Source organism: Anneissia japonica, unplaced genomic scaffold (genome assembly GCF_011630105.1).
Source record: "Anneissia japonica isolate Jap-2015-1 unplaced genomic scaffold, ASM1163010v1 scaffold288245_len31422_cov121, whole genome shotgun sequence".
Taxonomy (NCBI): Eukaryota; Metazoa; Echinodermata; class Crinoidea; order Comatulida; family Comatulidae; genus Anneissia; species Anneissia japonica.
The window spans coordinates 1-12,636 of NW_022733553.1; the positions used below are offsets into that span (position 1 = coordinate 1).

Sequence of the window (12,636 nt, forward strand, 5' to 3'; positions counted from 1 at the left end):
AATAAGTGAAACGATAGATTTCTCTTTTTGCATTTTTATAACAGAGGGAAATATGAGAAATAATTTTTTTACGACGAATCAAGTTTACATTTATTTATAAGGGAAAATTACGCTTTTATATGTCATATTATTTATATATTATGTAAAATTTGCAGTGTTTGTGAGCGATACATGCTATGTTTATTGTAGAATGTGCAAAACTAACAAATAAAAGTGGGATGAACCCAAAAGACAGAGAGATAAAACTTTCGCCAGCAATATGAATCCAGTGTTACAAGTTTACTATCATAACCGAGATTGGTGTGCTTAGTTGGATAAACAAATTTACCTAAATATCACCATAGCGTGATATTACCAATATTCGGTGTTGGGAAACATTACGGTAAGTGTATAATTCTAAAACCCAAGAATTTAATAGAGGTTAATAAGTACTAAGCTTACTACATAAGTTTAGATATTCTTGAAACACTGGTGCTGTAAAGATTTTGCTTATTAACGCAGTTAATAAGCGATGTGTAATAAATAAGAACGTAAATTTAATGAAATTAAACCAGGAGATATACATTATCATTCAGAATCTTACCACATTTAGGTTCTGATTGGACTCTTTTGTCCTTTTTAGGCTTATACACAGAATCGCTGTTTCCAATTTTCTAAAAAAAAAAAAAAGAAAGAAAGAAAACACCGAACAAAAGTTTTTTCTTTAAAGAAACGCCATTTATTTTAATTCCAAGCATCATATTAAGCGTGAAATGCAAGTATTTTAAATGTGCAGGCCCACAAGTTATTTTCATTTTCTAACAAGAGGAATAGTTTAATCACCTGATTGGTTTGTAAATTGCAAAGAGTAGTGCGATACCATGATCATTCATTTTGGACTAGGTTTTAATCAGGTAAGAAACTACTACTAGCCTACTATTGTATAAAACATACAGGTTAGTTAAATAAAAAAAAAAAATAAGCATTTTAACAATAATTTAATTTTTACTGAGAAAAATACAATAATTAATGTAGTATATTTAATTCAATTGAAACCACTTGCATTGACCTACTGTCACAACTGTTGCTGTTTTTGCCGCTGATGCCCTTGCGCCACCTGTACCACTGCTGCCACTGTCGTTGCCACCACCGACGTGCAAATACTCTCGACGTGGCTGTAAAGTTACATATTAGTGTACAATTAGAATTGCATCAAATTTACACGCTTCCAAGGTTAGATTACATAATCAGATTTTAAGAAATAACTAAGCTAGCAAAACAGTTATTCAAAATATTCTCACCTCAATTTTTGATGCAATTTCAAACTTGACTTTATTGATAGACTTCTCATATAACTGAAATATAGATGAATAGTCATAGTTGCCATATAGTTTGCACATTGGTGTATTTTGTAATCGTGTTGCTGCAATAATACCTTTAAAATAATACCTGAAAGTAATCAAGTAATCTTGCACATGTGACGTCATCGCCATCTATCTCTTTAACTTCAGATATTTTTGATGAAAACAAAATCTTGAACAAAGCCTTCATCTGAACAAGGAATTGTTCAACAATGTCTAAAAATATAACCATAATATGAAAATATAAATCTGGTTAATTTAAAGGCAGCATCGTTATAAAAACACAAATAATCATTACCTATCTGGCAAGGTAGAAAAGCAAAAATATGATATATTTAGAGACTATACCAATGCCTATAATAAAGCTTTGCATCCTTCCAAATTCTTAAATACTTTCTGTGTATATAAAGGGTATAAAGCATAAAGCTCAGCGTCATTGTGCCGAATTGCATATGGAAGTGGTTTGTGACTCTATAAATAGGGAGCTTTAAATGCACGACGACGCTAGGACGACGGTAGGACGTTGAACGTAATGACGTCACTAAAAGTCACCTGTGCATGCGAGAACGTTAAGGTCACTTGCGCCACCTGTACCACTGCTGCCACTGTCGTTGCCACCACCGACGTGCAAATACTCTCGACGTGGCTGTAAAGTTACATATTAGTGTACAATTAGAATTGCATCAAATGTACACGCTTCCAAGATTAGATTACATAATCAGATTTTAAGAAATAACTAAGCTAGCAAAACAGTTATTCAAAATATTATTCTCACCTCAATTTTTGATGCAATTTCAAACTTGACTTTATTGATAGACTTCTCATATAACTGAAATATAGATGAATAGTCATAGTTGCCATATAGTTTGCACATTGGAGTATTTTGTAATCGTGTTGCTGCAATAATACCTTTAAAATAATACCTGAAAGTAATCAAGTAATCTTGCACATGTGACGTCATCGCCATCTATCTCTTTAACTTCAGATATTTTTGATGAAAACAAAATCTTGAACAAAGCCTTCATCTGAACAAGGAATTGTTCAACAATGTCTAAAAATATAACCATAATATGAAAATATGAGTCTGGTTAATTTAAAGGCAGCATCGTTATAAAAACACAGATAATCATTACCTATCTGGCAAGGTAGAAAAGCAAAAATATGATATATTTAGAGACTATACCAATGCCTATAATAAAGCTTTGCATCCTTCCAAATTCTTAAATACTTTCTGTGTATATAAAGGGTAAAAAGCATAAAGCTCAGCGTCATTGTGCCGAATTGCATATGGAAGTGGTTTGTGACTCTATAAATAGGTAGCTTTAAATGCACGTCGACGCTGGGACGGCGGTAGGACGTTGAACGTAATGACGTCACTAAAAGTCACCTGCGCATGCGAGAACGTGGCCACCTCGTCGAGTAGATTCTGGAATGCAATTTGACCAAATCTACGTAGGGCCTATGCAGAGAACGTAGGACGCCAGGTAGGACGTTCACGCATAAGTGATTCCGTTCTAGCGTCCCGTCGTCACATAAATCGGAAGCTCCTTATTAATAGCCGAGAGGCACATATTAACTTTTTCATTTCACAGTTAGAAATAAACCAGAACATTGTGGTAACCCCTACTTTCAGTAAAATGTAATGCGTTCTTTGAAATGCCCAATGCACAGTCCTTATCCGGGAAGACTCTTAGGCCGTGTTACAACCGCTAATGTAGAAAACAACAGCTAATGTAGTAACAACCGTTATGTAGCACACTCCGCAGCTTATGTAGTAAAACTCCCCGCTAATGTAGAAACGCCAACAGCTTATGTAGTAAAACGAAAATCAACCCCAGCTAATATAAAACGCTCAACAGCTAATGTAGTAACGAAAATTGCCTCTCAGCTAATGTAACTACTATCGCCATCTAATGTACAATATAGTATAACATCTTATATCAAAAAGGAACATATAATCGAGGTTACCAGCTTCAAACTATTACGTCTTTAAATTATAATCAACAGCACTGTATTTCGTCGAAAACATTGTTTCGAATTATGTTTTGATGCCTGTTTGTTGTTTGCCATCGCACAGTGAGTCCTCAATGTATTATTCTATAAATAAATTATGAGATAAATTACCTCCGACGGTATCGAACCTGTAACCTCTTGCTGTCAAGGTGAATACCATAACCAATAAATCACCACCATTTTATTATACATGAATTTTATATGGCTATATATTTTATATTTCGATCTGAAGAAGGGCTATTACCAAGGGAATGCATTTTTCTCTGGCTGTTTAATTTATATATAACAAGATCAAGGGCGGATCTAGGTTGACAATTACGTGGAGTGGGGTCATAATGTTTCAAAAAAAAAAAAAAAAAGGAAAGGGATGGGTATGGGCCCTCTTCAGAAAAATTTTGATTCCTAGACGGGAGGGAAATGAGCTTTCCCGACTTCTGAAGTGTCTTTTAATGACTTATATGTTCTTAAAAATTCAAAAGTTTTATGTACCGGTATAGGTCTATACAGAAAAAAAATGAGTGCAGTAGTTGCATACGTGTTTTTTTTTTCCATGAATCGATGAACCCCAAAGAAAGGGGGTCGAGTGTCCTCCCCGGGAAAATTTTGAATCTTAGATGGCGCGAAATGAGCTTTCCCGACTTCTGAGGTGTCTTTTAATTTTTCCCCTCTTTAAAATGGTCAGGTAAACTTTTTCATTCTTATTACAGTAAATAGGTCTATGTGCGTATATACATAAAAAGTTGGGTAGTTGCATACGCATTCTTTTTTCCATGAATCGATGAGCCCCAAAGAGGAGAAGGCCGAGAAAATTTTGATTCCTAGATGGCAGGAAATGATTTTTCCCGAATTCTAAGGTGTCTTTTAATGACTTTTAAGGCATTAAAAGTTTAGGTTTAGGTCTCTTGAAAACGATCCAATGAATCGATAAACCCCAAAAAGAAAGGGGGTCCGGGTTTTTACCGGGAAAATTATTGGTTCCTACATGGCGGAAAATGAGCTTTCCCGACTTATCATTCTCTATTTTTTTTTTGTTACAATATTTTTGTAACAATAGAAATTTCAGCTCACGGGTCCTAAACAAAGTAGGTCTAGATTTCTTTTTTAATTTCCCCCAGGAGGGGAGTGAGGTCAGGACCCCATCACCCCTCCAGATCCGCCAATGTAAGATATATAAGACAGACCAACAGACGGATAAAATGACCGACCGACCGACATTATTAATAAACTGTCTGCTAAACCAATACGTATAATGCAGGGCACTACCACTGTGTCGTACGACGAATCTAACTTCGCTCCCTGTGAACGATAGACGACGCCACACCATGCTGCCTGCTAATTGTCGGTGGCAGTCTGAACGGATCGTTCTCCATAGAATCGCGTCGGCCGACGATGGACGGGCGCAGTGAGTGCCCGGCTTAACTGAAATTGGGAAAATAGATGTTAAACGTAATGGGGACCAACCGACCGACAACGACTAACCTACGGCATTGTCGATCTTATGAACAATGCTATACCATTAAGCCCTTATTGATTAGTGGTTATCGAGGTGAGCACCTTATAATACAGGCATAGCAACCCTTTTTTAAAGTGCCCTCACAGGTTTACAGGCCATTATGAAATGTGCAGGCAACCTAATTTTAGTTCCTCCCATGTTTTTTCCGCCAATGGTATTCTAATATTCTACATTAGCTCGCGATAGTAGTTAAATTAGCTGTGAGACAATTTTGGTCTGTACATAAGCTGTTGAGCGTTCTACATAAACTGGGGTTGATTTTCTTCTTATTACATAAGCTGTTAGTATTTCTACATTAGCGGGAGTTTTACTACATAAGCTGTGGAGTGTACTACATTAACAGTTGTTAATACATTAGCTTTTGTTTTCTACATTAACGGTTCTAACAGGCCTTTATTGATTCTACTCTACCGAGACCCGAGGGAGGAGCGTCTCAAACTAATGCCGATATTAATTTTGTAGTTGGTGGGATATTTAAAAACTGCATAACCTCCCGCTTTTTATCCCCCCACTCCCAGGTTGTAAATCTTCAAAAATCTGTATCTTATTAACCGCTTCCTATAGTCTTTCGTCAATTTTAATTTTCTTGTCTAAAAAAAAAAATCAGTTTTACAACATTGTTGGAATATTTTTTAATGATGTAGTATAATATCACGTTTACTATTTTGTATTCATTGCTTTTATTGTTTTTTAATGTACATTTCTTTGATAATTGTGCAAATGTGCTTAAAATAAACCGGTACTTTGAAATAATAATGATATTAATAATAATAACAATATTAATAATGATAATATTAATGATAATGATAATAATAATAATAATAATAATAATAATAATAATAATAATAATAATAATAATAATAATGGTAATAATAATAATTATTATTATTAATATTATTATCATTATACTTTCTTAAAATTAAACGTAAAATTCCATTATATTTTCCAACCTTTAACTTGACAAATGGAAGTATTCCAAGCATTCTCTACTGGGCGAGGCATAAGGAAACAGCTTATGTTTTCGAACACCTGATGAATGGATTGTTTAAGGTCTTGGTTTTTGTCCTATTGTTTAAGTCAAAGATAAATATACGTAATTCTGCTGAAAAATTAAACATTTTGTAATATATTATAATGAAACCAAAACGTCACCGTATAAAACATCATACGAACATTCCGAGTGCGAACTCTGGTGTTAGTCCTAAAAGCAGGAGCTTTATTTTAAGATTATAAGGTTGAAGACATGAACTGTGACTAACCATGCATTTTGTAAGGCATTTGATTCCACCATCTTTGCCAAAGTTGCATTCATGTTGATTCTGCCAATCCCGAATAAGAAATAACAGTGACTGAAAGTATAATTCATTCATATAATAGTGAATAATGTGTCAAATATGAACAATATTATACTTTAAAGATTTACATCATGACCAAAACAGGAAAGTAACAGTAAACCATGGAAGTACCGATAATCTTTTTAAACACATTTTATACCACTCTGATAATAATTGTTTTTTGATTAGTAAGTGCCACTACTAGGTTTAAACTTCACTGCTAAGCTACAGTTTTAATTAAATACGTTATATAGGCCTATATAAAAACTTTACATGATGTATTATTAGACTCGATATAATTTGTGACTTATAAGAAAGCCAAAAAACTAAATTTTCTGTAACAGCATACAAATGTTGCTATGTATACATGTAAACTCCCCTCCATACTCTCTTCTCGTTGTGGGCATTTCAAATCTCATCAGAATCGTTCATATGTAGCTAAGTGGTAATGAGTATCGCTGATACAAAGGCATATTTTTACAACAGAATATACAATAATAATAATAATATGTCGGTCTTACACAGCGCTTCGTGCATAAAGCCTCTAAGCACTTCACATTACTACCCCGGCCATTGGATCAAACACATATGGAGCTCCCTGGGTAGAATTGCATAATATTGCAGCTAGTAATCAGCGCAGTTGTATTCAAACCTACCAGGTACCCACTTGACTCCTGGGTGAGGAGAGGCAACCGTAGATAAAGTACCTTGCCCAAGGACACAAGCGGTTTGCAAAGTGAGTTTTCGACCCCCGACAACCAAATATAAAAATGTGACGAATAAGGAATGTCTACATCTATCACAAACAGTTTCGCATAATCCTTATCTTACTATTATTCTTTTTCTTAACTGCTTGTGTCAATATTATACAAACAATACAATAATTATTGCCTTACAATTGTTTTTTTTAAAATTTATAAGGTCATTAGTCTTTCATTTGCAAAGGTCTTTTTAAAATTACAAATGAAGACAACGTAGCGATATTCAATATCATGCCTTAGAATATAATATATCTTGTATATATCTATATTCTGTGCTTAAAAACATAGACTGGTTATTATAACAAGATGTATTCAAGAAGTTAATTTTAAAAAGAACATATTTTGTAAAAAATATATAATATAAACATTAAAAATAAATGATTCAATTTTTTATTGATATTTTTTTTCTATAAATAATGTGGAATGTAGGTCTATCTCTAGACAAGTCTATTTATTTAAAGGGGGTTCCTCTAACCTTAAAAGGCTTTTTGTCTCCTGTAACTGAGGTTCCATATCTAGCAACTTGCTGAAGGAATTGCAGATCTGCATCGTTAATATCGGATTTCAAATTATAAATCTGCAATGAAACATTCAATTCAATTCAGGTTCTATTGTTAAAATAGGAAATAGAGACCATAAATGATTCATTGCATTTGACGTTTGTAAACAATTATGTATATATATATATATGTATATATATGAGTTGCATTGCATGATTGGCTTTTGGAATACTGAGCATTATTATGGAATTGACATTGAATGAAATTCATTGCAATTTTACTGTGGTGAAAAAAACTGAGTTGATATAGAACATGATAAATTACCGTACTTTAGATGATCACGTAGAATTATAATACATTAAATTACTGTGGTGGAGAACATGAGTTGAAAAAATAACATGATAATAACATAAAATACTTAAAATCTGTGTTTATTTTTATTTTTCGTTACTGTTAGGATATTTTATGGCGTCATTCCATTTTTCAAGTTCTTTTGTGTGGAAAGCGCTTAGAAGCATTGTTTTGCATTAAGCGCTCTATAACATTAACATTGTTGTTGTTATTGTTGTTTTTGTTGTTATTATTATTATTATTATTATTATTATTATTATTAATTATTATTATAAAATTATACCAAAAATAAATATTCCGATGATTGAGAATGCTATATGTCTAATGTTACAGCATGCTTTTGTGCTGAAGACCCCGGTTCAAATCCGGCTTGCGTCAGATTTGAATTGGAGTCGATCGTTCGGGTCTTCGAATAACCCTCGTGTATTTGGCGATGTACATAAATGTAATGATTTTGCTTATCAATGTAGTTATGCACCTAGATTCTCCCTCCACTGGTTAATATCAAAATAATCCAAATTGTAAAAACACATTTTTATTGGTCCTGCAATAGAAGACAAGTCATGGTAGTAGAAAAACTTCAACTCACCACGAAATTCTTTATCGTTCTTTTATGTCCAGGAGGCCTTTTCATAAGACTAAGAAATTCGTTTTGTTCTTCAAGACGGCTATCGGTTTATTTTATTGTCTATAGGTGGTATTATAATTGACACATTTTCCTATTATAGAACTACAATTATAGACCTACAAAAGCCAGAATTTATATACTGTGCACATAAAGTAATCTTTTATTGAACATTTTTACCCATACAAATACACAATCTTACCTGTATAGAACTTATTAACGTGCTAAATGCAAAGAGTAGTGCGTCTTCATTTGTGGCTGAGTATGGATCAGGAGTTCCTTGGGTGTCCATCAATAAGACTCCAAACTTAACACATACAGAAAAAATATAGTCAAACCCTCTTAAATGTATTAATCATATTTACTAATTTGAGTAAGGATAAAATGTTTATTACGGTTTACTCCACATACACCTGTACAAATCTGGCAGAAATATATCGTAGTACTATCCTTTTATACGTCTTAACATTAAGCAGGTAGCCCAGTGCCTATTATTTATACGTCGTGCACCTTAAGATTATGAAAATTATACAGATACAATTTAATTTTAGTTGTCCTTTAAAATAAAAGAATTGACTGAAACATGACGCAAAATGTGTTCCATTTATCACCGAAACGGTTAACTACACCAAAATTTCGACCAACCATTAAAACATCAGATAAGATAATTATGAAACAAACAAGAGGTAAACCGACACTGAGGACAAAGCATCGGGTGCACATTTTGTAGTAAAAATGAACAATTTTAACTGGCTGGAGACTATGCTAAAACCAAGTAATGGCGACATATTGAATCCTGGTGTGGTGGTTAAAATGTACTCTAAAATACATAATATTCGAGATGAAAATAGCATTTAACATTAAAAATTAACCTGTTACGTTTAACCTAGTAATAGGCACACGTTTAGGATGTATATGTTTTACTGGGAATAGAAAAGAGAGTTTTAAGTATAATGTCTACTTACCTTAATACCGTCAGAATCTAAAATGTAAAACACTTTACTCCACATCCAAATGCCAGATGTTCCTGTATTCTTGCTCCAATCAAATCGGTCTACGTTGCTCTCTTGATTATCCATCCACCTGTCTTTGCACTGCATAGTTATAACATAATGAATGTAAGTTTGATTATTAATTGAGTTTCACTATTTGCTATTAACAATAACATTTTGTGATAAATGGTAATCCATATAGTCAAAAAGTATTAGGTCTTAAATATAGGCACAACCAAACATTTCTCACAAGAAGAATTGTAGAATATTATACTAAAATTCCACGGAATTCCGCAAACAATCGAGACCCTATTTGACCTCCTTTTTAAAATGTTTTCATAACTTCGCAACTAAGAGTCAGACTATCAAATCTTATTTTATAAAAACATGTGACTAGTCTAAATGTGGTCATAATGTAATGTCATAATATATTATAGGAACATCATGACTATAGACATACAATAGAATGATTTTTCAAAGAAAATGTCATAGCCTGGACAGAGCTTTAGTATACGTACATTTTGGGAAAGATATCTGATCAACAAATTGAGTAAAAATGATTTTCCTGACTGAAATATTCCAGCAATTGACAAGACCATCACTCGCTCATCTTTCCACTGGGGTTTCATCAAGATATTTTCAAGAACCTTCTTGTTGATTTCAAGTTTGCCCTCTCTCACCGAAGCTATTTGCACTTGAGTTCCCTCTACTCTGTCTAAGTCTAAGGATAAATAATACATTAAAAATGACTGTCAAACATGTTGCACACATAAGGTTTATTTTAGTACCATCATAATTGTAGTAAATACTGATTATTATTATTATTATTATTATTATTATTCTTTCTTTAGGCACACATCACATATGCCAATGATTGCCAATAGCGAATATATATCACTGTCCTACTTGTAGGTGACAATCCCTTACACAAGACAAACATACACACACGATGCTTTACACAAACTAAATCTCAATATGAGATTCTACCGGATTCATAGTTTATTAGGAATCGCTTTAAAATCAGTGGCACACAACAATTTGATTTGTTGAAGTCTATAAAACGAAAGCTGAAAAAACGAACAAAATCTTTCAAATTGCTCGGTAGAAAAAAAAAGCGATACATTACACAAACCCAGCTAAAAATACAATGTGTATCAGGCGTACACTCTTCTAACAATATAGCAGAGAACAAAATATTGGAAGCGGAGTGGAAACTGTTTTACAACTTCCCAGCCGCACAGAGGCATTGAACATTCTAATTCCGTTTTTGATCATAATGATCATGGTTCCTGGTTCATTTCCCTCTACTCTACATCTGATCCACATGGAATTCTTGATGCGCCTAGTGTTTTCATCATCAGCTCGACCGATGATCTTAGGATATGTCTAGTCAATGACGTGCTTCTGCTTGATGGCGTGGTCTGCAATGACGGATTTGCTAAATTCTGACTGTAATTCTTTTCGAGATTGCCGGGTGTAATTTCTTCAATATTGTACTTTTCTACTTCTCTTTGATGTTTTTTTAATCTCCCAGTTTCACCAAAGTATTTGTATTTACAGTTACCACACAGAATTGTATACACACAGCTGTATTTGCTCTTGTAAACTCGATCTAAAATTGGACAAGCAGTCTTTTAAGTGATATGATAAGTGTGGTTTCATTGCTGTGTTGACACTTTACTTCCTTGAACATTTTAGACACTTTCTCCGATAAACCAGCAACGTATGGGATGTCAACTAACATTTTTACTTCTTCCTGTGTTTTTTTTTTTTTTCAGCTTAGGATGTGTAAAAGCTCCAAGGTTAGGATTTTTGTTTTGTATTTTTCTCCTCCATTTTCTTTTTAAAGGCCTGGAATGGGATAGTCAAAATTAGAAATCGCTGTTAAGATGTGTCTTTCCTTGTTTTCACTAACGATGTTATTCATTACGTTCCGGTAATGTGCGAATAACTCCCATCTTTTATGTAATGGATGATGAGAATTAAAATTCAAATACTGGTCCGTGTGAGATGGTTTCCTGTATACAAGGGGTTTAACAGTTCCATCTTGCTTACGAACGATCAAGGTATCGAGGGAGGGTATTTTACCATCACTTTCCGTTTCATGTGTAAATTCGATGCTGCTGGTGGGGCCCACGGCATTGAGATGCTGCGTAAGGTTGTCACCTTGGTCTTTATTGACGATATCGAGGATCCGCGGGGTAAGGTCTTTCTTCAGTACTTCATTGGTTTGTATCCGAGAGCATAGGCTGTACTGCTTTTTCGTATTCAGCCTTGTTCATTACTACTGTGACTTTTCCCTTATCTGCTGGTAGAATTAGGTTAGATTCTTCCTTTACACCTTGATGGGCGTTTTGCTTAATATTAGCGTCGTCATTCTGAAGATGATGTTCATGGAATGAACATGGAAACTATCAATAAACATCAGTTCAAATTAATTGATTAATTAACCTTTCTCACATCGTATCTACAAACCAGATAAGTATTTTCAATTATACTAAATATGATTTTTTTTATGATCCGTAAAGTAAGGAAACTTGGGTTTTGATCGCATCGATGTATAGTTTTTATTTTTTATTTTATTCCTTTCAGCCAGAACCACAAAAGCAATCAAAAAAGAAAGAGGAGGGCAGAGGAGGGCTGAGGAGAGGCAAAAGCGGTACAAAAACTACTATCACCGGATATGGTGTGCCCATCCAGCTCCAAATTCAATATTATTAACTAATATAAATATTAATTTAACTAGTCTTCACAAAGATAATCCCATCTTCAATTGATATTTTTATTAGAAGACGAATTTATTTTTCTCTTCTTTTGTCAATGGGCCTTAATTTTCTAATATGTACCGGTAGGTCTTGCCATATACGTTATATAATCTTTACATTAAGGAAATAAATTGAATGATTTATGGATGGGAGTGCAAATCGAAACAACTGTATGTATTACAAGTATCTTACCGCGTACAACCCTTTGGCTTTTCGTGTAATACAACGACATATTCTGAAAAAAAAAAATTCAACATGAATCTTTCTATTCAAATTTAAAAAAAAAAACATATAGTATTTTGGCGTACAAAATATAGATATCATTGACATTTTTAAACAACAATGGATGACACTGATAAAACGTGATGATGTCAATAATATATTGACTTAGGATATGTAATATCAAATGCCCGACAAAGTTATAAATACCAGCTTAATCAGA

General features: G+C 33.6%; 1 protein-coding gene across 1 annotated transcript; it reads right to left on the bottom strand.

Moving 5' to 3' along the window:
- Positions 1–583: 583 nt before the first annotated feature.
- LOC117116205 (atlastin-1-like) lies at positions 584–12,426 on the bottom strand (the record flags this gene model as incomplete). Its single annotated transcript, XM_033260198.1, has 11 exons — positions 12,387–12,426; positions 9,948–10,150; positions 9,403–9,531; positions 8,640–8,744; positions 7,437–7,538; positions 6,126–6,215; positions 5,817–5,931; positions 2,264–2,391; positions 2,116–2,169; positions 1,053–1,154; positions 584–653 (listed from the first exon to the last, which is right to left on the bottom strand). Coding segments are annotated over exons 1-11 (1,138 nt in total), but the record flags the coding sequence as incomplete, so codon positions are not given.
- Positions 12,427–12,636: the final 210 nt, after the last annotated feature.